Genomic DNA, 27324 nt, shown 5'->3' on the forward strand with positions numbered 1-27324 from the left:
TGCCCCCAGTGTCCCCAATGCCCCCATCGCCCCCAATGCCCCCAGTGTCCCCAATGCCCCCAATGCCCCCAATGCCCCCATCGCCCCAATGCCCCCAATGCCCCAATGCCCCCAATGCCCCCATTGTTCCCAATGCCCCCAATGCCCCCATTGCCCCCAATGCCCCCATCGCCCCCAATGCCCCCAATGCCCCAATGCCCCCAATGCCCCCATTGTTCCCAATGCCCCCAATGCCCCCATCGCCCCCAATGCCCCCAATGCCCCCAATGCCCCCAATGCCCCCAATGCCCCCAATGCCCCCATTGTTCCCAATGCCCCCAATGCCCCCAATGTCCCCAATGCCCCCAATGCCCCCAATGCCCCCATTGCCCCCAATGCCCCCAATGCCCCCATTGCCCCCAATGCCCCCAATGCCCCCATCGCCCCCAATGCCCCCATCGCCCCAATGCCCCCAATGCCCCCATCACCCCCAATGCCCCCAGTGTCCCCAATGCCCCCATTGCCCCAATGCCCCCATCGCCCCCAATGCCCCCAATGCCCCCAATGCCCCCATTGCCCCCAATGCCCCCATCGCCCCCCAAACCCCCAAATGCCCCCAATGCCCCCATCGCCCCCAATGCCCCCATCGCCCCATCGCCCCCAAACCCCCAAATGTCCCCAACACCCCACACGGCCTCAGCTCTACGGTGTTTATTGGCGTCTCTAACACTTCACTGATGCAGATAAATAGTGGACATTTGTCACCGCCGCCACCGACCGCTGCCTGGGGACCCCCGTGGGACCCCCTCACCCCCCCCCTCCACTCCCCCCCTCCCCCACCACCACCGCGGGGGAGCGCACCCCAAGACCCCCCACCCCAGGGAGCCCAACCCTCGGGGTTCACCATTTGGGGTCAATCTTAAGGTCACCCTTAGGGTCACCGTTTCAGGGCATCCCCTTGGGGTCATCTTTGGGGTCACCCTTTGTGGGTGGGGGGGGGAGGGGGGTGGGGTGGGGGGGCGTCACCATTTGGGGACACACTTAGAGCCACCCCTTGGAGTCCCCATGTGGGGGTGGCTCCTCGACGTCACCCCATGGGGGGGGGGGGGGAAGGGAGGGGTCACCTTTGGGGTCACCCTCCCCCTACATTTGGGTCCCCCCCCCGTGTGACCCCACACGACCCCACAGATGCTCCCCCCCCCCCCCAACCCCACACTTCCCCTTTCTTCCCCCCCCGCTCCCCCAAACCAAAAAAACACTTTGTTTTATTTTCCTCTTTTTTTTCCCTTCTTTTCCCCTGTTTTTTTTTTTGTTGTTGTTTTGGGGGGGCGGGGGGGGGGGCATCTATTTTTGTAGGGTCCCCCTAAAGTGCGGTCGGGGCGCGAGGGGGGGGGGAGGGGAGGGGACAAATCGTAGGGGGGAGGGGACAGTCAGTAGCAAACGCGGCCACGAAAGTGCAAACAGAGGGGGAGGGGCCACGGCGGGGAGGGGGGGGGGCAGTGAGTGTGCACGGGGGGGGGGGGGTCCTTGCACAAGGAGGTGGGGATCGCACACAAGGGGGCCATCAGCACGAGGATGCCTTTGCACGAGGGCGCGGGTGCACGAGGGCTGGCCTGGCGCAAGGGCGAGCTTTGCACGAGGGCCGCCTTTGCACGAGGGCTGCCTTTGCACACAAGGGCTGCCTTTGCACAAGAGGGCTGCCTTTGCACGAGGGCCGCCTTTGCACACAAGGGCTGCCTTTGCACAAGAGGGCTGCCTTTGCACGAGGGCCGCCTTTGCACAAGAGGGCTGCCTTTGCACGAGGGCCACCTTTGCACAAGAGGGCTGCCTTTGCACGAGGGCCGCCTTTGCACGAGGGCCGCCTTTGCACAAGAGGGCCGCCTTTGCACAAGAGGGCTGCCTTTGCACGAGGGCCGCCTTTGCACACGAGGGCTGCCTTTGCACGAGGGCCGCCTTTGCACAAGAGGGCCGCCTTTGCACGAGGGCCGCCTTTGCACGAGAGGGCTGCCTTTGCACGAGGACGCCCTCCACATTCTCACACGTGCTGCAGCCACTCGCTCGTGCAAACGCACTCCACGAGCGTGGTCCGCACTTGCACGAGAGCCCCCTTTGCACGAGGACCGCCCCCGCGCGAGGGCACCGCTTGCACAAGCGTGCCCCCTCCTCGTGCAGCCGACCCCTTTGCACGAGGCCCACCGCCGCTCACGAACAAGCGCAGCCCTCCGTGCGCGAGGCCCCCAGCCCTCTTCCCCCCCCCCCCTTGCACGAGGACCACCGGGTGGGCGTGCGCTGCACGAGCGGGGCTTTGCACGAGGGCGCATTGCAATAACGGGCGTGCAACAAAGTGTGTGCGGGGGGGGGGGGGAGGGGGGGGAAGGCAGAAGGCCGGCACGATGCACGAGGAAGCACTTGGCGCTGCCACACGTGCATTGCACGAGGGCTGCCGCCCCCCCCCGTCCCCTCCCCCTTTTCCCCCCCCCCACAGGAATGTGGCTGCGGTGCCTTTAAGGTGCAAAGGGTGAATTGGGGGTGGCAAACAAGGGGGGGGGGGGGGCGGGGAGGGGGGCCTGAATTATTGGGGCGCCCCCGTGGGTTGGGGTGCAAATCTGCGGGGGGGGGAGAGGGGGGGGGCGCTAAAAAGGGGGAGGTCCCCCCAAATCTGTGGAGGACTCCAAAATTGTGGGGGTGAGGTGGGGGGGGGGGAGATCCGAAAAATTTGGGATTGAGGGGAGTCCCAAAATCAGTGGGGGACCCAAAAATGGTGGAGGGGGGGGTGGGCTTATAAAGGGGGAGGGGTCCCCAACATCAGCGGGGGACGTCAAAATCTGCGGGGGACCCCAAAATCGTATGGGATGCCCCAAAAATTCTGGAGGTGGGGGGGTATATTTTCGGGGGGGGGTGGAGGAAGACAAGGAGTGGGGGGGGGGCTGCAATATAGGAAGACTGGGGTGGGGGGGGAGCTGTAATATTGGGGGGGTGGGGTTCCCACAAAGCGAGGGGTGGCGTATGGGGGTCTCCAGTACACCCAGTCCCCCCCCAGTCCCATACTGGTCCCTGTGACACCCCCAGCTCCTCTCTTTCTGCCTCCATCCCCCCAAATTTATATTGGGGTCCCCTCTCTTGGGGGGGGGGGGGGTCGAGAGGAGCTCCTATGTCCTCTACGCCCCGCGGTCCCCCCTTATCTCTGTCCCCCCCCCTCCTCAGCTCTGTGCCCCCCGCTTCTATGGGGCCTCTCCCCACACGGAATTTCCCCTCTGTCAATGGGACCCCCCCCATATCTCACTGCGGAGGGGGAGCTCCCCCCCGCGCCCCCCCACCTCTGCCCCACACCTTCAGCTCTTCCCCCCCCTTAACTCATACGCCCCCTCCTCTCACTTCCCCCCACCTTTCTGGGGTCCCTCCCCACTGGGAAAGCCGAAAGCAGAGGCGGCGGGGGGGGGTTGATTTGGGGTCGTCCCCCCCTCGTCGTCATCGTCCCCCCCCCCAGAAACGCTTCGGCATCGGGGAGGACCACGCGGAGCGCCATGGGGAGGGCGAAGGGGTAGGGGTAGGCGGCCAGCAGCCGGGGGGGGGCATAGGGCAGCGTAAATGTGGGGCCCGGAGGGGCGGGGGGAGGGGGCGGCCTCGGGGGAGGGGGGGCACCGAGTTTGGGACCCCCCCCGAGCTCCTCTGCAGCCCCCGCCCGTGCCAGGAGAGCCAACGGGTGTTCCTGGGGGGGGTAGGGAGGCCCGAGGGGGACAACGGCGTCACCCGTGGTGTCACCCGGCACGGTGTTGCTGTTGTCACCCGGTGCGGTGCTGTCAGCGTGAGCCGGCGGTACGGCGCTGCTGTCGGCCCACACGGGGGTGGCAGCGGGTGCCGTTTTGTCACCGTGCCGCGCCGTCGTTTTGTCACCGTGAGCCGGCGCGGCGAGACCCGGCGGTGCGTCGTCACCGTGACTTGGAGTGATGGTGCTGCCAGGACCTGGCGCTGCGGCGTCACCAAGACCTGGCACGGCTTTGTCACCGCGACACGGTGTTGTTTTGTCACCGTGATCTGCTGTGACAGCGTGACTGGGACCCGGCGTCACAGTGCTGCCAACGCTCGGCGTGGTTTTGTCACCGGGACCTGGTGCCGCTTTGCCACCGTGACTCAGTGGAACTTTGTCACCAACACCGGGTGCCGCTTTGTCACCGTGACCTGGTACCACTTTGTCACCATCACCTGCTGTGACAGCGTCACCATGACCCACTGCAGCTTTCTCACCGCAGCCAGCCGTCACGGCGTCACCGCGACCAGCACTGCCGTCACCCTGTGTTGCGATGCCGCCACGGCCCCGTGCCACGCTGTCACCCGGTGACAGGCTGTCGCCGCCACCTGTCTCGCCCTCCTCCTCCCCGGCAGTGCTGTAGGCGGTGACGCCGGCAGGTGACCCCGTGCCGCTTGTTGTCCCCCGGTGCCGCCGGTTGTGCCGGCTCAGCGCGGCGGCGGTTTTGCACACCTTGGCGCATTGCTCACAGGCAAAGCGCAGCGACGGCCGCCGGCCCACCCGCGCCGTCACCCCGCCGCCTCCGCCGCCTGTTGCCGCTGCCTGTAGTCCCCCCACCGCCGCCTGTCCCCCTTCGTGGCCCCGCTCGTGCTTCCGCAGCTTCCTCAGCGCCGAGAAAGGCTTCCCGCACACCCCACAGCTGTACTTCCACTCCGTGCCACCCGGGCTGCCCCGCGACCCCGCATCCCCCCTCCTCGCCGTCAGCCGCCCCCCAACGCAGCGCCCGCAGCGGCCGCCGCCACCTGGATTTCCGCCCTTTGGTCGCGGTGTTGCTCCCGCCGCCCTTCCTCTTGGGCTTGTAGCTGTAGTACGGCCTCCACAGCCGGTCCTCGCCATCGCTGTCCTCCTCCGCGCTGTCGCGGGGCCGCGAGGCGGGTGATCCCGCGGCGCTGGCCGTCGTGGTGGCGGCGGTGCCGCCGTCCGGCTGTAGGCGGAGGTCGGTCTCGGAGATGCGCCGCTTGACGATGGCCTCCTCGCCGATGCGGACGGTGATCTGGCACAGCGGCGCGGCGCGGCTCTCGCCGCTCGTCCCCACGTAGGCCGGTTTGGCCACGTAGGTCATGGTGCGCCCGGAGGCCGTGGTCACGCCGGCTGTCGGCGTCGCCGTGCCGGGGGTGGTGGGCACCGCCGCAGCCGCCGCGCGCTGCGCCTCGAAGTAGTCGCGCAGCACCTGCTTCTTCATCGGCTTCACCGGCGGCGAGGCGGGCGGCGAGCTGGGCCGCGCGGCCGTGCCATTGTAGGCGATGACGGAGGTGGCGGTCGTGGCGGCGGTGGCGGCGGCGGTGGCGGTGCCGCTGTGCACGATGACGGAGGCTGAGGGTCGCCCATAGGCGATAACCGACGCCGGCTCCGCCGGGCGCGGGGTGACAAAGGCAGCCGCCGGCGGTTGTTGGAGGCCGTCGGCCGCCAGGCTCTGGCTGTAGGTCTTGTAAGGCCGCTTGTGCGCCCGCATGGGCAACAGGCGGTAGAGCTTGAGGGCGTTGAGCTTGGGCCGGTAGCCGCCGTTGGGGGTCTTCTCGGAGGCGATGAGGCCGGGGCTGATGCCGTGCAGCGCCTTCTGGTGTGCCTTCAGGCTGTAGTAGGTGACGAAGGTGTCCCAGCAGAAGACGCACTGGTAGCGGCGCTCGCCGGTGTGCCACACCTCGTGCTTGGTGCGGTACTCGGCCAGGGCAAACACCTTGTCGCAGTAGCGGCACGGGTACTGCCGCCGCCACGAGTGCACGTTGGCGTGCCGCTTCAGGCTGGACAGGGTGACGTAGGAGCGCTGGCAGACGGCGCACAGGTACACCGTGCGCCGGTTGTCCGCCGCCGCGCTGCCGCCCACCGGTTCTCCACGCTCCGGCTCGGCCACCTCCAGCGCGCGGTGTCGAAGCAGCAGCGCCTTCTTGCTCGGCGGTTGCGGCGTTGGCGGCGGTTGCGGCGGTGTCGGCGGCGCTGCCGTCGCCGTGCTGGCCGTCGCGGTGTTGTCGGCACCCTCCTTCTCGCACAACACCTCGTGCGTCTGCAGCCGCTTGACGTGGATGAAGCTCTTCCCGCAGTGGCGGCACGCCAACCCCCGTCGCGCGCGGTGCAGCTTGCTGTGCAGCCCCAGCGCCGCCGCGGTGCCGAACACCCGGCCGCACAGCCCGCAGCGCAGCGGGGACGGGGAGGCCGTGCCAGGGGATGCTACACCCGGTGAGGCCACCCCCGGTGATGTCACACCCAGCAGCGCGACACCCGGCGACGCAACACCCGGCAGCGCTACACCTAGAGAGGTGACACCCAGCGACGCCACGCCCGGCGACGTGACGCCCGGCGATGCTACACCCAGGGATCCTACACCCGGCGGCGCTACACCCGGAGACACCACACCCGGTGAGGCTACACCCGGTGAGGCTAAACCAAGGGATGCTACACCCGGCGACACCACACCTGCTGGCACTACGCTCAGAGAGGCTACACCTGGCGGCGCTGCGCCTGGCGACACTACACCTGGCAACGCAACACCCGGTGATGCTACACCCAGGGACACTACGCCTGGCAACGCAACACCCGGTGAGGTGACACCCAGAGACACTACACCTGGCAGTGCGACACCTGGCGATGTGACACCCAGTGAGGCTACACTCGGCGGCGCTACACCCGGCGATGTGACACCCACTGAGGCTACACTTGGTGGTGCTACACCCGGCGATGTGACACCCACTGGGGCTACACTCGGCGGTGCTACACCTGGTGAGGTGACACCCAGTGAGGCTACACCCGGCGACGCTACACCTGGTGATGCAATTACAGCCGCCGGTGGTGGTGCCTCTGATGGCACCGTCTCCGTCACCTCGCCGGGACGACCGCCGCACGTCGTCAGGTCAACCGGCGCCGCCAGTCCCTCAGTGGTGGTGGCAGAGGCGTCACCGGCAGTTGGAGGACTCCAGGCGGTGTTGTGGTGGCCCTCCAACCCCTGGAGGGTGGCGATGCCCAAGCGCCGGCCTACAGCCCCCAGCTCGCGGGCTACAGCCGGCGAGGGGACGGCCAGGCGCGCGTTGTAGATGAAGTTGAGGACGTCGGCCAGCACCGCTGCCTGCACCCCCGGCAGCTCCAACACCGCGGCAGGGGTACAGGCGGCTGCCCCAGGGCCTCCCGGAAGTAGGGGCTACAGGCGGCCAGCACGTTCTGGTGGGCGCGGAACTTCGTGTCCCCCGCAATGAGGGTGACGTCGCAGAACTGTCCCCGCAGGCGCTGCTCGTTCAGCTCCAGCAGCAGCGCCCGGCTGTGCCCCGCGTCCGACACCTCCACCGCTGCCATCCCCGCGCGCCGCACCTGCTGGGGAGGGGACACGCATGGGGACGTCACCGGGGGGGTGTGGGGGGGTATATGGGGACATCACCGTGGGGACAGGTGGGGAAATAAGGAGACATCACCATGGGGGTGCGTGGGGATACATGGGGAAATAAGGGGGCATCACCACGGGGACATGTGGGGACATAGAGGGAAATAAGGGAACATCACCATGGGGACATGTGGGGACATACAGGGAAATAAGGGAACATCACCATAGGGACATGTGGGGACAAACAGGGAAATAAGGGAACATCACCATGGGGACATATAGGGACATACAGGGAAATAAGGGAACATCACCATGGGGACATGTGGGGAAATAAGGGGACACCATTATGGGGACATATAGGGACATACAGGTGGGGAAATAAGGGGACATCACCATGGGGACATATAGGGACACACAAAGTGGGGAAATAAGGGGACATCACCATGGGGACCTGTGGGGACATACAGGGAAATAAGGGGACATCACCATGGGGACATGTGGGGAAATAAGGGGACATCACCACGGGGACATATAGGTGGGGAAATAAGGGGACATCCCCACGGGGACATATAGGGACATTATCTTGGGGACATACAGGGACACGTGGGGACATTACACTGGGGACATCACTATGGGGACTTTGTCATGGAGGCGTATGGGACATAAGGAGTCATACGGGAACACCAGCAGGGAGGCAAATGGGGACATTGCGTGGGGACACGCAGGGACAGGACGATGGGGACAAGTGAGGACACCACCATAGGGCCATATGGGGACACTACACTGGGGACACATGGAGATGTATGGGGACATCACCATAGGGACGTGTGGGACAAATGGGGAAATAAGGGGACGTCAACCATGGGGACGTACGGAGACATGTGGGGACATGCGGAGACACCAGCATGGGGACATCACTTTGCTGTCACCATTTTGGGTACATCACTTAGGGGACATGCACACATCTGGGTCCTCCAGCCCCACAGCCTACACCGTACCACCGCGGTGTCGCCATGGTGACGGCGAGCTGTAGGCCCAGACGTGACGGAACAGTTGGAGAGAGATGGTAGGTCGCCCCACAGACAGGCAGAGGGGGGGACACAGAGAGGGGGTTGCTGCCATGGAGACAGGGCAGGGTGTTCCTGGTGTGGTTGTGACGGTGATGGTGTGGGGTGTCCCTTACCTGTGAGCGGGGCCCTCATGGACCGAGCGGGGCGGTTGTTGCCGGGCGCTTCGGCGGGGGGTCACAGCCGGCACGGCCACCTGTAAGGACACAGCGTTGTCACAACCATAGCAACAGCATGGTGACAACGCGGCAGCCCCATGGCAAACAACAGCACCCACACGGCAGCCCCAGGACAACACCACAACACCCTCACGACAACCCCGCAATAACCCTGTGACATCGCCATGACAACCCTACAACCCCCCCCCCATGACATCGCCATGACAACCCCACAACAACCCCACAACAGCCCCAAACAACCCCACAGCACTCCCAACAGTGTCCAGCTGTGGGGCTGCAGCTACAGCTGGCGGGGTGACAGCGCTGCAGGGTGGCATTCAGGAGCTGCTGGTTGTGATTCAGCAGCCGCCGCCTGTGATTTAGTGGCCACCAGCTGTGACTGAGTGGCAGCTGGTTGTGATTTGGTGGCCACTGGCTGTAATTCAGCGGTCACCAACTCTAAGTCAGTGTCTGCTGGTTGTAACTCGATAGCCACCGGCTGTAGTTTAGCAGCCACTAGTTGAAACTCACTGCTGGTTGTAAGCTGTTAGCCACCAGTTGTGACTTAGCAGCCACCAGATGTTGTTTAGCAACCACCAGCTGTCATTCAGTGACGACCGGTTGTGATTTGGCAGACACAGGTTGTCAATTAGCAGCCACTGGTTGCGATTTGGTGGTCACCAGGTGAAATTTAACGACCACCGGTTGTAACTGAGCAGCCACAGTCGTTATTTATGAGACACCAGCTGTAATTCAGGAGACGCCGGTTGTGATTTGGCAGCTGGTGGTCACAAGCGTGTGGTCACAGGCTGTAGTTTAGTGGCCACCGGTTGTAAATCAGTCAGCTGGTTGTAACTTAGCCATCAGTTGTAGCTTGGCCACCGCTGGTTGTGGTCCAGGAGCTGCTGACCGTGACCCGATGGCCACTGGTTGTCATTTGGCTGTCACCAGCTGTCATCCAGTGACCGCATCCAGCGTGGTGTGGTAGCCACCGGTTGTCACTTAGCAGCCAGTAAGTGTGACTCTGTGGCCACCAGTTGTGATTCGGGGGCCACCAGCTGTGACTCAGGGGGGCATACAGCCACGTGTCACCCAGCACAGCACTGTCACCACCGGCGGGGATGGGGACGGTCACCCCCGATGGCAGCAGGCACAGGCAGCACCGCGTGGGGCTGTGAGTGACAACGGGGTGACCGTGGGGACAGAGAAGAGGCGACACAATGTCACCATGGGGGGTAACAGCAGCCAGGTGACGCGATGGCTGGGTGACACGAGAGGAGTGACGTCCCTAGGGATTGGTCAGGGAGCGTGCACAGTGTCACCTGGAGGCTGTGTGACAACACTATGGGAGGACCAGGGGACGGTGGGGGGAGCAACTGGAGGAGGGCGACACTGGGAGAACAACCAGAGGTTGGGGGTGACGCTGTGGGAACAACTGGCACTGGGGTGACAGCAGGGGAACAACCATCGGGGGTTACACTGTGGGGACAGGAGGCAGAGGGGTGACAGCAGCAGCGAAACAACTGGCAGAAGGGTGACGTTATTGGGACAGGAAGTGCTGGAGTGACAACATGGGGACGAATGGCAGTGAGGTGACACCGAAGGAAAAACCAGCACAGGGGTGGCATTGTGGGGACAACCAGTGGAGGGGTGACACAGTGGGGACAGGCAGTGTTGGTGTGACACCATGGGGACAACCGGTAGGAAAGTGACACTGAAGAAACAACTGAAAGGTGCCGTGATGGGGACAACGGGTGGAGGGGTGACACTATGGGGACAGTTGGTGTTGGGGTGACACCGTGGAGACAACAGGCAGAGGGGTGGCACTGTAGGGACAACTGGTGGTGAGGCGACACTGAAGAAACAACCAGCAGAGGGGTGACACTATGGGGACAACTGGAGGAGGGGTGACACAATGGGGACGGGCACTGTTGGAATGACACAGTGGGGACAACCGGCAGTGAGGTGACACTTAAGAAACAACCGGCAGACAGGTGACACGTGGGGACAGGCGGCGTTGGTGACACCGTGGGGACAACCAGCGGGGGGGCGGAAACTGTGGGGATAAACGACAGAGAGGTGACACCGTGGGGACAGGAAGTTGGGGTGACACTGAGGGGCAACCAATGGAGGAGTGACACAGTGGGGACAGGCAGTGTTAGGTGACATCGTGGGGACAACCAGCAGAGGGGTGACACCGGGGACAGGAGGCGTTGGGGTGACACTACGGGGACAACCAACAGAGGTGGCACTATGGGGACACTACGGGTGGTTGAGTGACGCCGTGGGGCCGCGAGGTGTTGGGGTGACACCGCGGGGACAACCGGCGTCGGGGTGACGCGGGGGGCAACCAACGGAGGAGTGAGACAGCGGGGACAGGCGGCGTGAGGTGACATCGCGGGGACAACCGGTGTCGGGGTGACGCCGTGGGGGCAGGAAGCGGCACCGAGGGGACAAGCGGGAGGTGTGGCACTACGGGGACAGCGGGTGGAAGGGACGCAGCGGGGACGGATGGCGTCGGGGTGGCACCGAAGGAACAACCGGCGGAGGGGCGGCAGGTTGGGGACGGGCGGCAGAGGCCCGGGGGGGGGGGGGGGACGGGGGAGGGGAGGGGGGGGCGTGGGCCGGACTGACGCAGCGCGAGGCCTCCGGGCCGCCGGGGGGGGTGGGGGGGAAAGGGGGGTGGAGGGGGGGGGGTGGAGGCGGAGAGCGGGCGCGGGGGGGGCGCGGGGCGGCGGGCCGCGGGGTGTGACGCAGCAACGGGGAGAGCTTGGGGGGGGCGGGGGGGGGGGAACGCCGGAACCCCGCGCTGAGCCGAACCGTGGGAGGGAGGAGGGGGGGGCTGACACCCGCGGTTGCCATGGAGACCCCCCCCCCCCACACACACACACACACACGGCGGCGTGCCCCCCCCCCCCCCCCGCCCCCACGCGACCCCCACCTCCATCCGCCGCCCCTCGGCCCGACGTCGCCGCGGTAACGGCCCCGCATCGCAGCGGTTCCCCCGGCGACGGGCGGCCGGCTGTCACCCGGCTGTCACCCCGCTGTCGCCACGGCAACAACCGCCCCCCCCCCCCCCCCCCCGGCGTCCCCGCGGCCTTCCCTCGGCCGCTCCCCCCTCCCCGCGGGCGCAGCCCCCCGCCCAGGTCCTGGCAGGGAAAGACCTTTCACCCGCGGCCAATGGGAGCGCGGCGTCTCGGCCCCGCCCCTCGACGCAACGGGTACGGACCAATAGGGAAGCGAGGGGAGCCGTGCGTCCGGGCTCACCTGGTCTCTCATTGGCTACGCTGCTCGTGACGTCACGGGGGCTCGGTTCCGCCTCCCTGCGTCGGGGTGGGGGAGTCTTAAAGGGACAGAGGCGCCGAAAGGGACAGCGGGCGGCTCCTGCGGGACGGGGCCGGTCAGCCGGGGGTGGGGACGGGCGGACAGACAGACACCCGAACAGCCGGACAGACACACGCGAACGCGGGGCAGGCCGACACAGAGACACCCGAAATGACACAAGCGGACGCACTGCAGGTGGACGCAGAGATGCCCAGACAGGGACAGACGGACACAGACAGACAGACCCGAACAGACACAAGTGGATACGGGATGGGGGACAGGCGGACACAGAACCGCCTGAACAGCCAGATAAAAGCAGATACGGGACAGGGGGACATGGGGACATCAGACATACGGACAGGCAGAGACACAGATGTGGGACAAGTGGACAGATAGGCAGACACGGACATGTGGACAAACAGGCACTGACACGGGACAGGCGGACGCAAGAGGACACAGGCAGACCCAGGACAGGCAGACAGACACAGGACAGGCAGACGCAGGAGGACACAGGCAGACACAGGACAGGCGGACACAGGAGGACACAGGCAGACCCAGGACAGGCAGACAGACCCAGGACAGGCGGACACAGGAGGACACAGGCAGACAGGACAGGCGGACACAAGACAGGCACACACAGGCAGACAGGACGGGCAGACACAGGAGGACACAGGCTGACAAGACAGGCGGACACAGGACAGGCGCACACAGGAGGACACACAGGCAGACACAGGACAGGCAGACACAAGCAGGTGGACGTGGGACAGGCAGACACAAGTAGGCACAGGACAGGTGGACACCCGTGGACACACAGAACAGAGGTTGCAGTGCGCAGGGTGTGCACACACAACACCTGCAGGGCACACGCATGGCAAATACACCCGCAGCACGCGTGTGCACGCCTACAACACGCACACACATACAATGCCCGCAGCGCACACGGTGCACGCACACGCACACGCGCGGGTTGTGGGCTCACACAACACCTGCAGGGCACACTCGTGCATTGTGCACACGCAGTTGCACAGGCAAAGCACAGGTTGCAGAGGCTGTGCACACACACACAGCACGCGGATGCACGTTGCAGGCATGCACAACAACCGCAGTGCGCAACAGCTGCAGGGCACACAGGCAGAACACGCAACAGGTGCACACACACACACACTCCTCCAACCACCAACACGTGGGGTGCGCACAGCCACAGGTGCACAAGTCACACTTACACAAAGTGTTCAGGCTGAACACACGTGGACACAAAACCACCCACGCCCACGGACACGCATGCAGTTCACTCGCACAACCACACACGGACAGACACACAGACATGAAGATGGATGCACAATCATTTCCACGCACACCCAGAGACACCCATCCACACGCAACAGCCACTAGCACAGTCATACATGGACACACAACGGCACACGGAGAGACACACAGACACACACGTGAACACACGTGAACACACAGACATGTGGAGACACAAGGACGTGGACAGACACATGTGAACACACGCAGACACAAGCCTGAGCACACGGACACAACCACACATGGACACGGACACACACACGGACATGGACACACAACCACACGCGAGCACAGACACGCACTACAGGCACACGCTTGGACACGCAGACAGACACACAACCACACACGGACATGCAGACCCATGGACGGACACACGGACACAACCACACATGGTCACAACCACACACAGACACACAGACACGCACGGATGGACACACGGACACAACTACACCAGGTCACAACCACACACAGACACGGACACACACAGACGGACACACGGACACAACCACACACGGACACACGGACACAGACACACATGGACGGATACACGGACACAGACACACGTGGTCACAACCATACACGGACACACGGACACACACGGACAGACACACGGACGCAACCACACACGGACAGACGGACACAGACACACACAGACACACGGACACAACCACATACGGACACACACGGACAGACACATGGACACAGGCACACACGGAAGGACACACAGACACAGACACACACAGACAGACACATGGACCCAGACACATGGACACACGGACACACACGGGCGGACACACGGACATAACCACACACGGACACAACCACACACAGACACACGGACACAGACACACACGGACACAACCACACACAGACACACGGACACAGACACACACAGACACACGGACATAACCACACATGGACACACGGACACAGACAAACGGACACAGACACACACGGACACAGACACACACAGACACACGGACACAGACACACACGGACACAACCACACACAGACGCACACAGACGGACACACGGACACAACCACACACAGACGCACGGACACACGGACACAACCACACACAGACACACGGACACAGACACACACAGACGCACACAGACACACACGGACACAACCACACACAGACGCACGGACACAGACACACACGGACAGACACACGGACACCCCCTCCCTCCCACCCCCACCCGCGTCACCCCGACCCCAGCCCACCCCATGTGAGGAGGGAGGGCTGTGTGTGGGGGGGGGTCCTGGAGCTGTGGGATGCCCCATGGATTTTGGGGGAGGGTCTCCGGGAGGGGGATGAGGGCGTTACCGGCGCTGGGCTCCGCTGTCCCCGTGGCGGTGCGCGCGGCCGCACAAAATGGAGGCGGCGGCGATGGGCCCACGGGACCCCCCCGCGGCGGGGATGGAGGGATGGGGGGGGGACGGGGACACGGACAGCAGGGGACACAGAGGGGAGAGGGGGGCGGGAGAGGGGACGTGGCGGGACGGAGCTGTGGGGAGAGGGGAGGCGAGCGGGGAGAGCAACGGATGTCACCGCGCTGCAAGGGGACACAAGTGGGGACACAGCGGGTGGCACAACAGGATGTCACCTGGGTGCAAGGGGACACAAGTGGGGACACAGCAGGATGTCACCTGGGTGCAAGGGGACACAAGTGGGGACACAGCAGGATGTCACCTGGGTGCAAGGGGACACAAGTGGGGACACGAGTGGGGACACAAGTGGGGACACAGCAGGATGCCACCTGGGTGCAAGGGGACACAAGTGGGGACACAACAGGATGTCACCTGGGTGCAAGGGGACACAAATGGGGACACAAGTGGGGACACAGCAGGACATCACCTGGGTGCAAGGGGACACAAGTTGGAACACAGCAGGATGTCACCTGGGTGCAAGGGGACACAAGTGGGGACACAGCGGGTGGCACAACAGGATGTCACCTGGGTGCAAGGGGACACAAGTGGGGACACAACAAGATGTCACCTCGGGGGCAAGGGGACACAAGTGGGGCCACAGCAGGATGTCACCTGGGGGGCATGGGGACACAAGTGGGGACACAGCAGGATGTCACCTGGGTGCAAGGGGACACAAGTGGGGACACGAGTGGGGACACAAGTGGGGACACAGCAGGATGCCACCTGGGTGCAAGGGGACATAAGTGGGGACACAACAAGATGTCACCTGCGGGGCAAGGGGACACAAGTGGGGACACAACAGGATGTCACCTGGGTGCAAGGGGACACAAATGGGGACACAAGTGGGGACACAGCAGGACATCACCTGGGTGCAAGGGGACACAAGTTGGAACACAGCAGGATGTCACCTGGGTGCAAGGGGACACAAGTGGGGACACAGCAGGATGTCACCCGGGGGGCAAGGGGACACAAGTGGGGCCACAGCAGGATGTCACCCAGGGGGCAAGGGGACACAAGTGGGGACACAGCAGGATGTCACCCGGGGGGCAAGGGGACACAAGTGGGGACACAGCAGGATGTCACCTGGGTGCAAGGGGACACAAGTGGGGACACAGCAGGATGTCACCTGGGGGGCAAGGGGACACAAGTGGGGACACAGCAGGATGTCACCTGGGGGGCATGGGGACACAAGTGGGGACACAGCAGGATGTCACCCGGGGGGCAAGGGGACACAAGTGGGGCCACAGCAGGATGTCACCCAGGGGGCAAGGGGACACAAGTGGGGACACAGCAGGATGTCACCTGGGTGCAAGGGGACACAAGTGGGGACACAGCAGGATGTCACCTGGGGGGCAAGGGGACACAAGTGGGGACACAACAGGATGTCACCTGGGTGCAAGGGGACACAAATGGGGACACGAGTGGGGACACAAGTGGGGACACAGCAGGATGCCACCTGGGTGCAAGGGGACATAAGTGGGGACACAACAAGATGTCACCTGCAGGGCAAGGGGACACAAGTGGGGACACAGCAGGATGTCACCCGGGGGGCATGGGGACACAAGTGGGGACACAGCAGGATGTCACCCGGGGGGCAAGGGGACACAAGTGGGGCCACAGCAGGATGTCACCCAGGGGGCAAGGGGACACAAGTGGGGACACAACAAGATGTCACCTCGGGGGCAAGGGGACACAAGTGGGGACACAGCAGGATGTCACCTGGGTGCAAGGGGACACAAGTGGGGACACAGCAGGATGTCACCTGGGGGGCATGGGGACACAAGTGGGGACACAGCAGGATGTCACCTGGGTGCAAGGGGACACAAGTGGGGACACAGCAGGATGTCACCTGGGTGCAAGGGGACACAAGTGGGGACACAGCAGGATGTCACCTGGGTGCAAGGGGACACAAGTGGGGCCACAGCAGGATGTCACCTGGGGGGCAAGGGGACACAAGTGGGGACACAGCGGGATGTCACCTGGGTGCAAGGGGACACAAGTGGGGACACAGCAGGATGTCACCTCGGGGGCAAGGGGACACAAGTGGGGACACAGCAGGATGTCACCTGGGTGCAAGGGGACACAAGTGGGGACACAGCAGGATGTCACCTCGGGGGCAAGGGGACACAAGTGGGGACACAGCAGGATGTCACCTGGGGGGCATGGGGACACAAGTGGGGACACAGCAGGATGTCACCTGAGGGGCAAGGGGACACAAGTGGGGACACAACAGGATGTCACCTGGGTGCAAGGGGACACAAATGGGGACACGAGTGGGGACACAAGTGGGGACACAGCAGGATGCCACCTGGGTGCAAGGGGACATAAGTGGGGACACAACAAGATGTCACCTGCAGGGCAAGGGGACACAAGTGGGGACACAGCAGGATGTCACCTGGAGGGCAAGGGGACACAAGTGGGGACACAGCAGGACGTCACCTGGGGCACAAGGGGATGCAACCAGGGTCACAATGGGTGACACAAACAGGGGGGACACAACTGGATGTCACCGGGGGTAGGAGGGGACACAAGAGGTGACACAAGAGGTGACATAAGAGGTGACACAATCTGGGCGTGAGGGGATGCAAGAGGTGACACAACCGGCAGTAAGAGGGGACACAACCTGTGACACAACTGGGGGCACAAGGGGACACAACAGGACGACGCCAAGGTGTGAGGTGACACCACCAGCTGCGTGAGGTGACACAACTGGGGGTCCGAGGGGACACAACTGGGGGTCCGAGGGGACACAGCGGGACACCACCAAAGAGTGAGGTTGACACAACAGGTGGCGTCACAACCGATTGCCACCACACGCGGTGCCGTGCAGCGGCGCACAGTCGGGGGGGGGGACAGGCGGCGCGTGTGTGTGTGTGTCACAGTCACCCCCCCCCCCCTTGGAGAGGGGACAACAGGCGGAGTGGGCACCGCCACCACCCCCCCCACGGCGCGTGGGGACAGCGCTGGGGATGGTGACACCACAGTCAGAGCTCCTGGGCGCGGGTGGATGTCAGTGCACGGCCCTGCTTGTTGTGTGAGGGTGACGTGGTGACAGGGGAAGGACACCCCAACCGCTCCGTACCCCCCTAAGCACCCCCCGCTGTCCCCTAAATACCTCTCCCGTGCCCCTTAAATACCCCTTCTGCCCCCCCCAAAACTCTCCCGATTCCCCTAAATACCCCCCTGCTTCCTTTACATAATACCGCGTCCCCTAAATGCCCCCCCGTGCCCCTAAATACCCGCCTTGTTCCCTCAAATACACCCTGCGCCCCCTAAACACCCGTGCCCCTAAATACCCCCCCGTGCCCCTTAAAGATGCTTCAGTGCCTCCTGTACGCCCTAAATACTCAGGTGCGCCCCCAAATAGCCCTCAGTGCCCCCTAAATACCACCTCGTGTCCCCCAAATGTGCTCTGCTGCTCCCAGATATCCCTTCCGTGCACCCTAAATACCCCATGTGCCCTCTAAACACCCCTCCTGTGCCCTCAAATACCTCCCCACGTTCCCTAAATATCCCTCCTGGGGCCCTAAATACCCCCCGTTGCTCCCTAAATACCCCGCAATTAACCCCTGTGCCCTCTAAATAACCCTATGTGCCCTAAATACCTCCCAGTGCCCCCTAAACGCAGACGGTGCCCCAAATACCCCCCCCCTTCCCTAAATACCTCTCCTGTTCCCCTAAATACACCCCAATGCCTCCAAATACCCGTTCCCTCTAAATACTCCTATGTGCCCCTAACTCCCCCCAGTGTGCCCTAAATACCCTGCGTCCCCTAAATACTCCTCCTGTGCCACTAAATACCCCCCCCTGCTGCCCCTAAATACGCCCCCAAATAACCCCCAATGCACACTGAATGCCCCCATGGGCCTGCTGAACGGCCCCCTGCTGCCCCTAAATACCCCGGCCCCCCTAAATACCCCACCTGTTCCACCAAATACCCCCAGCCTCCTAAACACCCCCACGTGCCCCGTAATTCCCATGCTGTGCCCTCAAATACCCCACGTCCACTAAATACCTCCCCACGCTCCCCCAATACCCTCCAGCTGTCTCTATCTACTCCCATGCGCCCCCTCAATACCCCTCCTCTCTCCCTAAATCCCCCCCGTCGCCCCCAATATCCCCCACGTCCCATAAGGACTCCTCCTGTTCTCCCAATTACCCCGTGCTCCATAAATACCCCCACGTGATCCCCAAACACCCCTCCTGTGCCTCCTAAACACCCCTCCTGTTCCCCCAAATCCCTAAACACCCGTGTCCTCTAAACAGCCCTTCTTGCCCCCTAAATACCCCATGACCCCTAAATGCTCCTCCTGTTTTCCCTATTACCCCAAGCTCCATAAACACCCCCATGTGATCCCCAAATACCCCTCCTGTTCCCCAAATCCCCTAACCCCCCCTCTATCCCCTAAATACCCCCAAATTCCACTTTTTCATCTCCCACCCCCCTTCCCTGCCCCCCAACATTTCCCCCCCAAATCTCCTTTTCTCCCCTCAATCCTCCTGACCCCAAATCCCCTTTTTCCCCTCAAATCACCCTTTTCCCTGCCAAATCCCTCTTCCGCCCCCAAATTTGTCCTTTCTGACCCCCAATTCTTTCTATTCCCAAATCCCTTTCCCCACCCAAATCCCCCACTCTTCCCTAAATCCCCATTCCTAAAATTCCCCTTTCTCTCCCCAAATCCTTTTCCCCAAATCCCCCTTTCTCCCCGCGTCTTTTCCCCCCAAAATCCGCCTTTTTCCCCCAACCCCCTTTTCCTCCCCCTAGGACCCTCCCACCGTATCCCCAAGAATTTTAACCCCCTTTCTCTTCCAACGCTCCGCACTAGGCCCGAAGCCTCAGCCTTTCCCAGCAGCGCTGCCCGGGCGGCCCTCCCCGAAGGCGAACACAGCGCCACGCAAGGCCGGGGATGAGTAGGCCTCAAAGCGGAACACCGCTCGGCAATCTCCGGCCACTTCCGGCAACGCTCGTCAACCGGAACGGGAAGGCCCAGCGGAAAGCCACGCCCTCTCACGAATAACTCAACAGCACCGCCCATCGCGGCGGCGGAACACGAGCGGAGCCCGAGGTCTGGCCACGCCCCCTCTGCGTTAAACCCCGCCCCCCCGAGCTGAGCGAGGCTATATAAGGCGGTGCGGAGGGGGTCTGAGCTCAGTCGCGCCGGAGAGCGCGCCGCGGCCGGAAGGGAAAAGGGGGGGGCTCCGGCGCGGCGGTGTTACGGGCTCGCGGTCGCGGGAGTGTAGCCGGTTAGCGGCGTGTGTCGCGATAGAGCTGTAGGAGCGGCGTCTGTTGGCCGCTTTCCGGCGGAGCCATGCACGGCGGAGCGCCGTCGGGCGACAGCGCGTGCCCGCTGCGCACCATCAAGCGGGTGCAGTTCGGGATCCTCAGCCCCGATGAGATGGTACAGCGCGGGGGGGGCTGGGGGGGGGAGCGGAGCGGCACCGAAGGGGCTGGGGAGGGGGGGGAGGGCGGAGCGGAGCGGAGCGGGCCGGGGAAGCAGCGAGACGGCGGGGGAGGAGGGAAGAGGGGCGTCTGCGCACGCGCGTGCCGTTGGGTCCGCCGGGAACAGCGCCCCCCGCAGGTCGGGGGCGGTAGTGCGGCCACGAGGGTCGGAGGGGGAGGGCTGGGGGGGGGCTGTTAGAGGGGACTTTGGGGTCTCTGGCGGGGGGGATGATGGGGTTATTGGGGGCCGTTGGAGGGACTCTGGACCCCTATGGGGACGCTTGGGGGGTCGTCATGGTGTTTTTGAGGGGTCTCTGGGTGTCCCGGGGGGGGCTGTGGGGGGATTTGAGGATCGTCTGGGGGGGCCTCGGGGGCTTTTGGGGGGGGGGCTTTGAGCCCTACCGGGGTCGTTGTTGCGTTCTGTGGGGGTCTCTGGACCCTATGAGGGTCCTGGAGGGGGGAGAGGGGGGGTCCTCTGGTGTCCTGGGGGTTATAGGGGATGGCATGGGGAGGTCTTGGGTCCTGGGGGGGTCACTTGTGGGGTCGCTGCGGTGCCTTGGGGGTCCCAGGGGGTTACTGGGGGTGGGTCTGGGGGACTTTGAGCCCTACGGAGGTCACTGGGGGGGTTTTGGGGGGGCATTGTGGTGTCCTGGGGGCATTTTGGGGGTTACTGGGGGGGTTCTGGGCTCTGTGATGGCCATTGGGGGGGGGGGGGGGGAAGGGGGGGCGAGTCTCCTGGGTGCTATTGGAGGGTGTTTGGGGGGGGGGGTGGGGGGGGCTTTGAGCCCTATGGGGGCCATGGTGGGGTTATTATGGTGTCCTGGGGGTCTGGGTTCTATGGGGGATCACTGGGGGGATTCCTTGAGTGGGCTGTGGGCCCTATGGAGGGGGGGGGGGGTCTTGGGGGGTGGGGGGGGTGAGGGTCGTTACGGTGCCTTGGGGGGGCTCTTAGGGATTAATTGGGAGGGGCCTGGGGGCTCTGGGCCCTATGGGGGTCCGATGGATCTCCTCTGTGGTCTTTTGGGGTTTATTTTGGGGGGGGAGGAGGGGGGAGGTTGGCAGAGGGGCTTGGGTTTTATGGTGGAGGTTGCTGTAGTTTTTTGGGGTTGCTGGGGGGTCTTTAGGATTTATGGGAATCCTGTGGATCTCTTTTTGGGGGGGGGGGGGGGGTTGCTTGTGGGGTGTTTTGCAATCTGTGGGTTTTTTATTATTATAAGGGAATGTTTTAGGAAGGTTCAGGTCCTTTTTAGGGGGAACTCTGGGGTCCCTTTTGGGTGGAGAAAAGTGTTGGGGTCCCACAGTGGGGTGGGGGGGGTGGGCAGGAAGTATTGGGGATCTTTTCTTGGGGGTGGAGTAATTTTGGAGTCATGGGGGGGTGGAATTTTGTTCTGGGGCAGGGGGCCTTTGGGGGTCCCTTTGGGGAGGAGGGGTCCCTTTGGGGCTGGGGGGGCTTTGGTGTCCTTTTGGGGGTCTCTTTGGGGACAGGAGGGGCTTTGGGGATTGCTTTGAGGGTCCCTTTGGGGGTCCCTTTGGGGGAGGGGTCCCTTTGGGGGTCCTTTTGGGAAAGAGGGGCCTTTAGGGTCCTTTTGGGGGTCCCTTTGGGGCTGGGGGCCTTTGGGATCCTTTTGGGGGTCTTTTTGGGGGTCCCTTTGGGGCTGGGGGGGCTTTGGTGTCCTTTAGGGGGTCCCTTTGGGGCTGGGGGGCCTTTGGGATCCTTTTGGGGGTCTTTTTGGGGGTCCCTTTGGGGCTGGGGGGGCTTTGGGGTCCTTTAGGGGGTCCCTTTGGGGCTGGGGGGCCTTTAGGGGGTCCTTTTGGGGGAGGGGAACCTTTAGGGTCCTTTTGGGGGAGGGGGCCCTTCAGGGTCCTTTAGGGGGTCCCTTTGGGGCTGGGGGGCCCTTCAGGGTCCTTTAGGGGGTCCCTTTGGGGCTGGGGGGCCTTTAGGGTCCCTTTTGGGGGAGGGGGACCTTTAGAGGGTCCCTTTGGGGGAGGGAGCCCTTCAGGGTCCTTTAGGGGGTCCCTTTAGGGCTTGGGGGCCTTTAGGGTCCCTTTTGGGGGAGGGGGACCTTTAGAGGGTCCCTTTGGGAGAGGGGGCCCTTCAGGGTCCTTTTGGGGGTCCCTTTAGGGCTGGGGGGCCTTTAGGGTCCCTTTTGGGGGAGGGGGACCTTTAGAGGGTCCCTTTGGGAGAGGGGGCCCTTCAGGGTCCTTTTGGGGGTCCCTTTGGGGCTGGGGGGGGCTTTGGGGTCCTTTAGGGGATCCCTTTGGGGGAGGGATCCTTTAGGGTCCCTTCAGGGTCCTGCGCTGGGGGAGAAGGTGTGGAATCTTTAGGGTCCCTCAGTTTGGGGGGGAGGAAACTGGGCTCCCGGTGGCGTTGGGGGGAGGGGGGGGGGGGGTTATTGGGATGAGATTTTGGGATTTGGGGGGGAGGGGCTGACCCCATTTTTTTTCCCCCCCCTTCCAGAAGCGGATGTCGGTGACGGAGGGCGGCATCCGGTACCCCGAGACCACAGAGGGGGGGAGGCCCAAACTTGGGGGGCTGATGGACCCCCGGCAGGGCGTCATCGAGAGAACCGGGCGCTGCCAGACCTGCGCTGGTGAGGGGGGGGTCCAGACCCACAGCCCCAAATGCTCCTCGAAAAAAAAACCCAAAGTGACCCCAAAGGAGCCCGAATCGTCCGGAATAACCACCAAAACGCCCCCAAAATGACCCCAATTCCCCAAATCATCAAAGGCTGCTTTTGGTTTTTTGTTGCTGAACTGGACTGGGGCTGATTTGGGTTTTAGGAACGCGCTCAGATGTTCTCAGAATCTCAGTTTTTTAGGAGGTTACCACGATTACTGTAAACGATCCCAATACCCTCAGTCGCCCCCAAATTTCCTCTCGGTTTCCACAGGTCGCCCCAAATTCAGCCCCGAATCCTAGAAATTCTCCAGGATTATCCCAAAGTTGTCCAGAATTTTACAGAATTACTCCAGAATGCCAGAAATCCCCCAAAGTTACCCTGAAAGTCCTCTGGAAGTGGGTCAGAGCGCCTTCGGTTTTCCAAAGCGATCCTAGGATGTCAGAAATTCCTCTGAATTGCCCCAAAATGTTCTCAAAACGACGGAAATTCTCCCAAATTACCCCAAATTCCATCGGTTTCCCCCTGCCCCCCACCCCGAGATTCCCAAAATTACCCCAAATCTGCACGAAGTTGCCCCCAAATCTCTGAAATCCCCCCCCCCAAACTGCCCGGATTTGAGGCTGGAAGTGCCCCAAATTGAAGGATCACGCCGAACTGCCCCAAATTCCGTGGAATTCCCACAAATCGATCAGTTCCCGCAGCTCAAGAAATCAATCATCAGAAATTTCCCCCCAATTTGTCCCAGAATTTCCTCGAGTTGTCTCAAATTGTCCCCAATTTTTTTGGAATTCTCCTAAATTCCCTCGAAACGTTCAGAACCGTCCCCCAAATTCTCCAAAATTCCTCGGAACCCCCCACGTTTCCCCCAAATGCTGTCAATCCTCCCAAATCTCCCCAAATGGTCTCAGAGTTTCCCCAAATTACCCCCAAATCCCATCCACCCCCCCTCAAATCGCCCCCAAATCGCCCCCAGACCCACAGCCAAACTTCCCCCAAATCGCCCCCAAATCCCATAAACTCGCCTTCATTTTCTCCCCTGTCGAATCAACCCCCAGATTTCATGGAATGATTCCAAGTTTTATCATTTTTTTGCTACAAAATGGGCTGAAATCGCCCCGATTTCATCAATTTCCCCACGGTTTCCCCGAATTGCCTGCGGAGTTCTGCGCAATGGCCGCTGATCCTAATTAAATTCATTAGTTAATTCCCTGAGTCGCGGCCCACAATCGCTCTCCAAAACGGCCTCGAAGTTATCCCCAAGTTTTTGTTGCAAAATTATTCCTCGCTTTTCTGTCGTGGCCCCAAATCTCATAAAGTCTCCCCAAATTGCCCCAAATCCCATCGATCTCCTCAAATTTCCCCCCCAAATCCCCCCCAGGTGACCCCAAAGCCATCAGTTGCCCTGAATTGTCCCAGGATTATCCCAGAATTTCTCAGGAATTCGCACAAATCCCGGAATTGTCCCCAAAATTTGTTTCCTAAGTTCTCAGGGATTCCCCCAAAATGCTTTCAGAATCCCATAAATTCTCCCAAATAAGCCCCAAACCCTTTAAATGCCCCCAAATCCCAGAGTTTCCCCCAGATTTGCCCCCGTTCGCCCCCACTTCCCGTCAGTTCCCCCAAACTTCTCCCCTAAAATGACCCAAATCCCACAAAGCGACCCCAAGTTTTTTGCAATTTCCGTCTCAAAAAGGGCTGAAAAAGCCCCAAATGCAACAAATGGCCCCAAACGTCTCCAAATTGCCCCCCAAGTTCTGGGAAGTGAGTGCAGATCCCGTAATTACCTCTTCATTTACTTGTGAGTTAATTAACTCCCAAATTAATTCTCAAATGCCGTAAATTATCCCCAAATTCACCTCCCTTGGAGTTCCGGGGTTTTCCTGAATTGTTTCAGAACGGCCCCAAAACTCCTCCCCAAATCACCCCCCCGTTCTGCAGAGTTACCCCAAATTCCATCAGTTTCCCCCAAATTTCGCACCGAGTGTCCAGAGTTGCCCCAAATTCCCCCCAAAATTGCCCCAAATTCCTCCAGTCTGCCCCCAAAATTGCCCAAATTCCTCCATTTTGCCCCAAATTCCTCCATTTTGCCCCAAATTCCTCCATTTTGCCCCAATTTCCCCCCAGAATTGCCCCAAATTCCTCCAGTCTGCCCCCCAAAATTCCCCCCAAAATTCCTCCAGTCTGCCCCCAAAATTGCCCAAATTCCTCCATTTTGCCCCAAATTCCTCCGCTCTGCCCCCAAAATTCCCCCCAGAATTGCCCAAATTCCTCCATTTTGTCCCAAATTCCTCTGGTCTGCCCCCAAAATTGCCCCAAATTTCTCCATTTTGCCCCAAATTCCTCCAGTCTGCCCCCCAGAATTGCCCCCCAAATTCATCTGGTCTGTCCCCAAAATTGCCCAAATTCCTCCCTTTTGCCCCAAATTCCTCTGGTCTGCCCCCAAAATTGCCCCAAATTCCCCCAAAATTGCCCCAAATTCCTCCAGTCTGCCCCCAAAATTGCCCCAAGTTCCTCCGGTCTGCCCCCAAAATTGCCCCAAATTCCTCCAGTCTGCCCCCAAAATTGCCCCAAATTCCTCCGGTCTGCCCCCAAAATTGCCCAAATTCCTCCCTTTTGCCCCAAATTCCTCTGGTCTGCCCCCAAAATTGCCCCAAATTCCCCCCAAAATTGCCCCAAATTCTTTCAGTCTGCCCCCAAAATTGCCCAAATTCCTCCTTTTTGCCCCAAATTCCTCCCGTCTGCCCCTCGAAATTGCCCCAAATTCCTCCAGTTTGCCCCAAATTCCTTCAGTCTGCCCCCAAAATTGCCCCAAATTCCTCCATTTTGCCCCAAATTCCTCCAGTCTGCCACCCAGAATTGCCCCCCAAATTCCTCCAGTCTGCCCCCAAAATTGCCCCAATTCCACCAATTTGCCCCAAATTCCTCCAGTCTGCCCCCAAAATTGCCCAAATTCCTCCATTTTGCCCCAAATTCCTCTGGTCTGCCCCCAAAATTGCCCCAAATTCCTCTGGTCTGCCCCCAAAATTGCCCCAAATTCCTTCAGTCTGCCCCCAAAATTGCCCCCAATTCCACCAATTTGCCCCAAATTCCTCTGGTCTGCCCCCAATTCCTCCATTTTGCCCCAAATTCCTCTGGTCTGCCCCCAAAATTGCCCCAAATTCCTCCAGTCTGCCCCCAAAATTGCCCCAATTCCACCAATTTGCCCCAAATTCCTCCGGTCTGCCCCAAATTTTGCCCAAATTCCTCCATTTTGCCCCAAATTCCTCTGGTCTGCCCCCAAAATTGCCCCAAATTCCTCTGGTCTGCCCCCAAAATTGCCCCAAATTCCTTCAGTCTGCCCCCAAAATTGCCCCCAATTCCACCAATTTGCCCCAAATTCCTCTGGTCGGCCCCCAATTCCTCCATTTTGCCCCAAATTCCTCTGGTCTGCCCCAAATTTGCCCCAAATTCCTCCAGTCTGCCCCCAAAATTGCCCCAATTCCACCAATTTGCCCTAAATTCCTCCGATCTGCCCCCAAAATTGCCCCAAATTCCTCCGGTCTGCCCCCAAAATTGCCCCAAGTTCCTCCACTCTGCCTCCAGTCTGCCCCCAAATCCCATCAGTTTCCACCCCATTTGCCCCAAATTCCCCCAAGCCCCATTAATTACCCCAAAATGATCCCAAACGGCTCCCAGTTCCATAAATCCACCCCCACAAATTCTCCCAGGTTTCTGAGCCCATTTTGGGGCTTTTTTGGGGGAAATTGCTCCATTTGGGGTCCGTTGGTTGGTTGGGGAAGGAGGGAGGGGTCCCATCTTTTGGGTCCGTTTTGGGGGGATCCCAGTTTTGGGTTCCTATTTTTGGGACCTGTTTGGGGGGGGGGGTCTCATTTTTGGGTCCTTTTTTGGTCCTTTTTTTGGAGAGTTCCTATTTTTGGGGGGGTCCCCATTTTTGGGGGGTCCCATTTTTTGGGTCCTTTTTTGGTCCTTTTGGAGGGAGTCCCATTCTTTGGGGTCCCATTTTTGGGTCCTTTTTTGGAGAGCCCCCATTTTTGGGTTCCCATTTTTGGGGGGGCTCCCATTTTGGGTCCTTTTTGGGGGGGTTCCCATTTTTGGGGGTCCCCCCATTTTTGGGTCGATTCCCATTTTGGGTCCTTTTTTGGTCCTTTTTGGGAGCTGCCATTTTTGGGTCCTTCTTTGGAGAGTTCCCATTTTTGGGGGGGTCCCCATTTTGGGTCCTTTTTGGGAGCTGCAGTGTTTGGGTCCCCACTTTTGGGGGGGCTCCCATTTTGGGGTCCTTTTTGGGGGCTGCCATTTTTGGGTCCCCATTTTTGGGTCGATTCCCATTTTGGGTCCTTTTTGGGTCCGTTTTGGGGGCTGCCATTTGTGCGTCCCCATTTTTGGGTCGATTCCCATTTTGGGGTCCTTTTTGGGGGCTGCCATTTTTGGGTCCTTTTTTGGAGAGTCCCCATTTTTGGGGGGGTTCCCATTTTGGGTCCTTTTTGGGTCCCCACTTTTGGGGGGGTTCCCATTTTGGGGTCCTTTTTGGGTCCTTTTTGGGTCCGTTTTGGGGGTCGCCATTTGTGGGTCCCCATTTGTGCGTCCCCATTTTTGGGTCGATTCCCTTTTTGGGGTCCTTTTTGGGGGCTGCCATTTTTGGGTCCCCATTGGTGGGTCGATTC

General features: G+C 61.5%; 2 protein-coding genes across 2 annotated transcripts in view; one reads left to right on the forward strand and one right to left on the reverse strand.

The window, feature by feature from the left end:
• Positions 1-675: 675 nt before the first annotated feature.
• On the reverse strand, positions 676-11636 carry ZBTB4 (zinc finger and BTB domain containing 4). Its single transcript, XM_085215060.1, is given in 6 exon segments — positions 676-3403; positions 3406-4691; positions 4693-7102; positions 7105-7306; positions 8497-8576; positions 11480-11636. Coding segments are annotated over 4 exon segments (3933 nt in total). The 5' UTR covers positions 7289-7306; positions 8497-8576; positions 11480-11636; the 3' UTR covers positions 676-3350.
• Positions 11637-19719: 8083 nt separating this feature from the next.
• The window catches only part of LOC146542029 (DNA-directed RNA polymerase II subunit RPB1-like), a 50407-nt gene continuing 42802 nt past the window's right edge, over positions 19720-27324 (forward strand). The window contains exons 1-2 of the mRNA XM_085215056.1: positions 19720-20001; positions 22501-22633. Coding sequence (XP_085071182.1) covers positions 19912-20001; positions 22501-22633 — 223 coding nt within the window. The 5' untranslated portion in view covers positions 19720-19911. The remainder of the gene's footprint in view (positions 20002-22500; positions 22634-27324) is intronic.

This window comes from Meleagris gallopavo, unplaced genomic scaffold, assembly GCF_905368555.1.
Source record: "Meleagris gallopavo unplaced genomic scaffold, MGAL_WU_HG_1.1 scaffold_2, whole genome shotgun sequence".
In the NCBI taxonomy this organism is placed as follows: domain Eukaryota; kingdom Metazoa; phylum Chordata; class Aves; order Galliformes; family Phasianidae; genus Meleagris; species Meleagris gallopavo.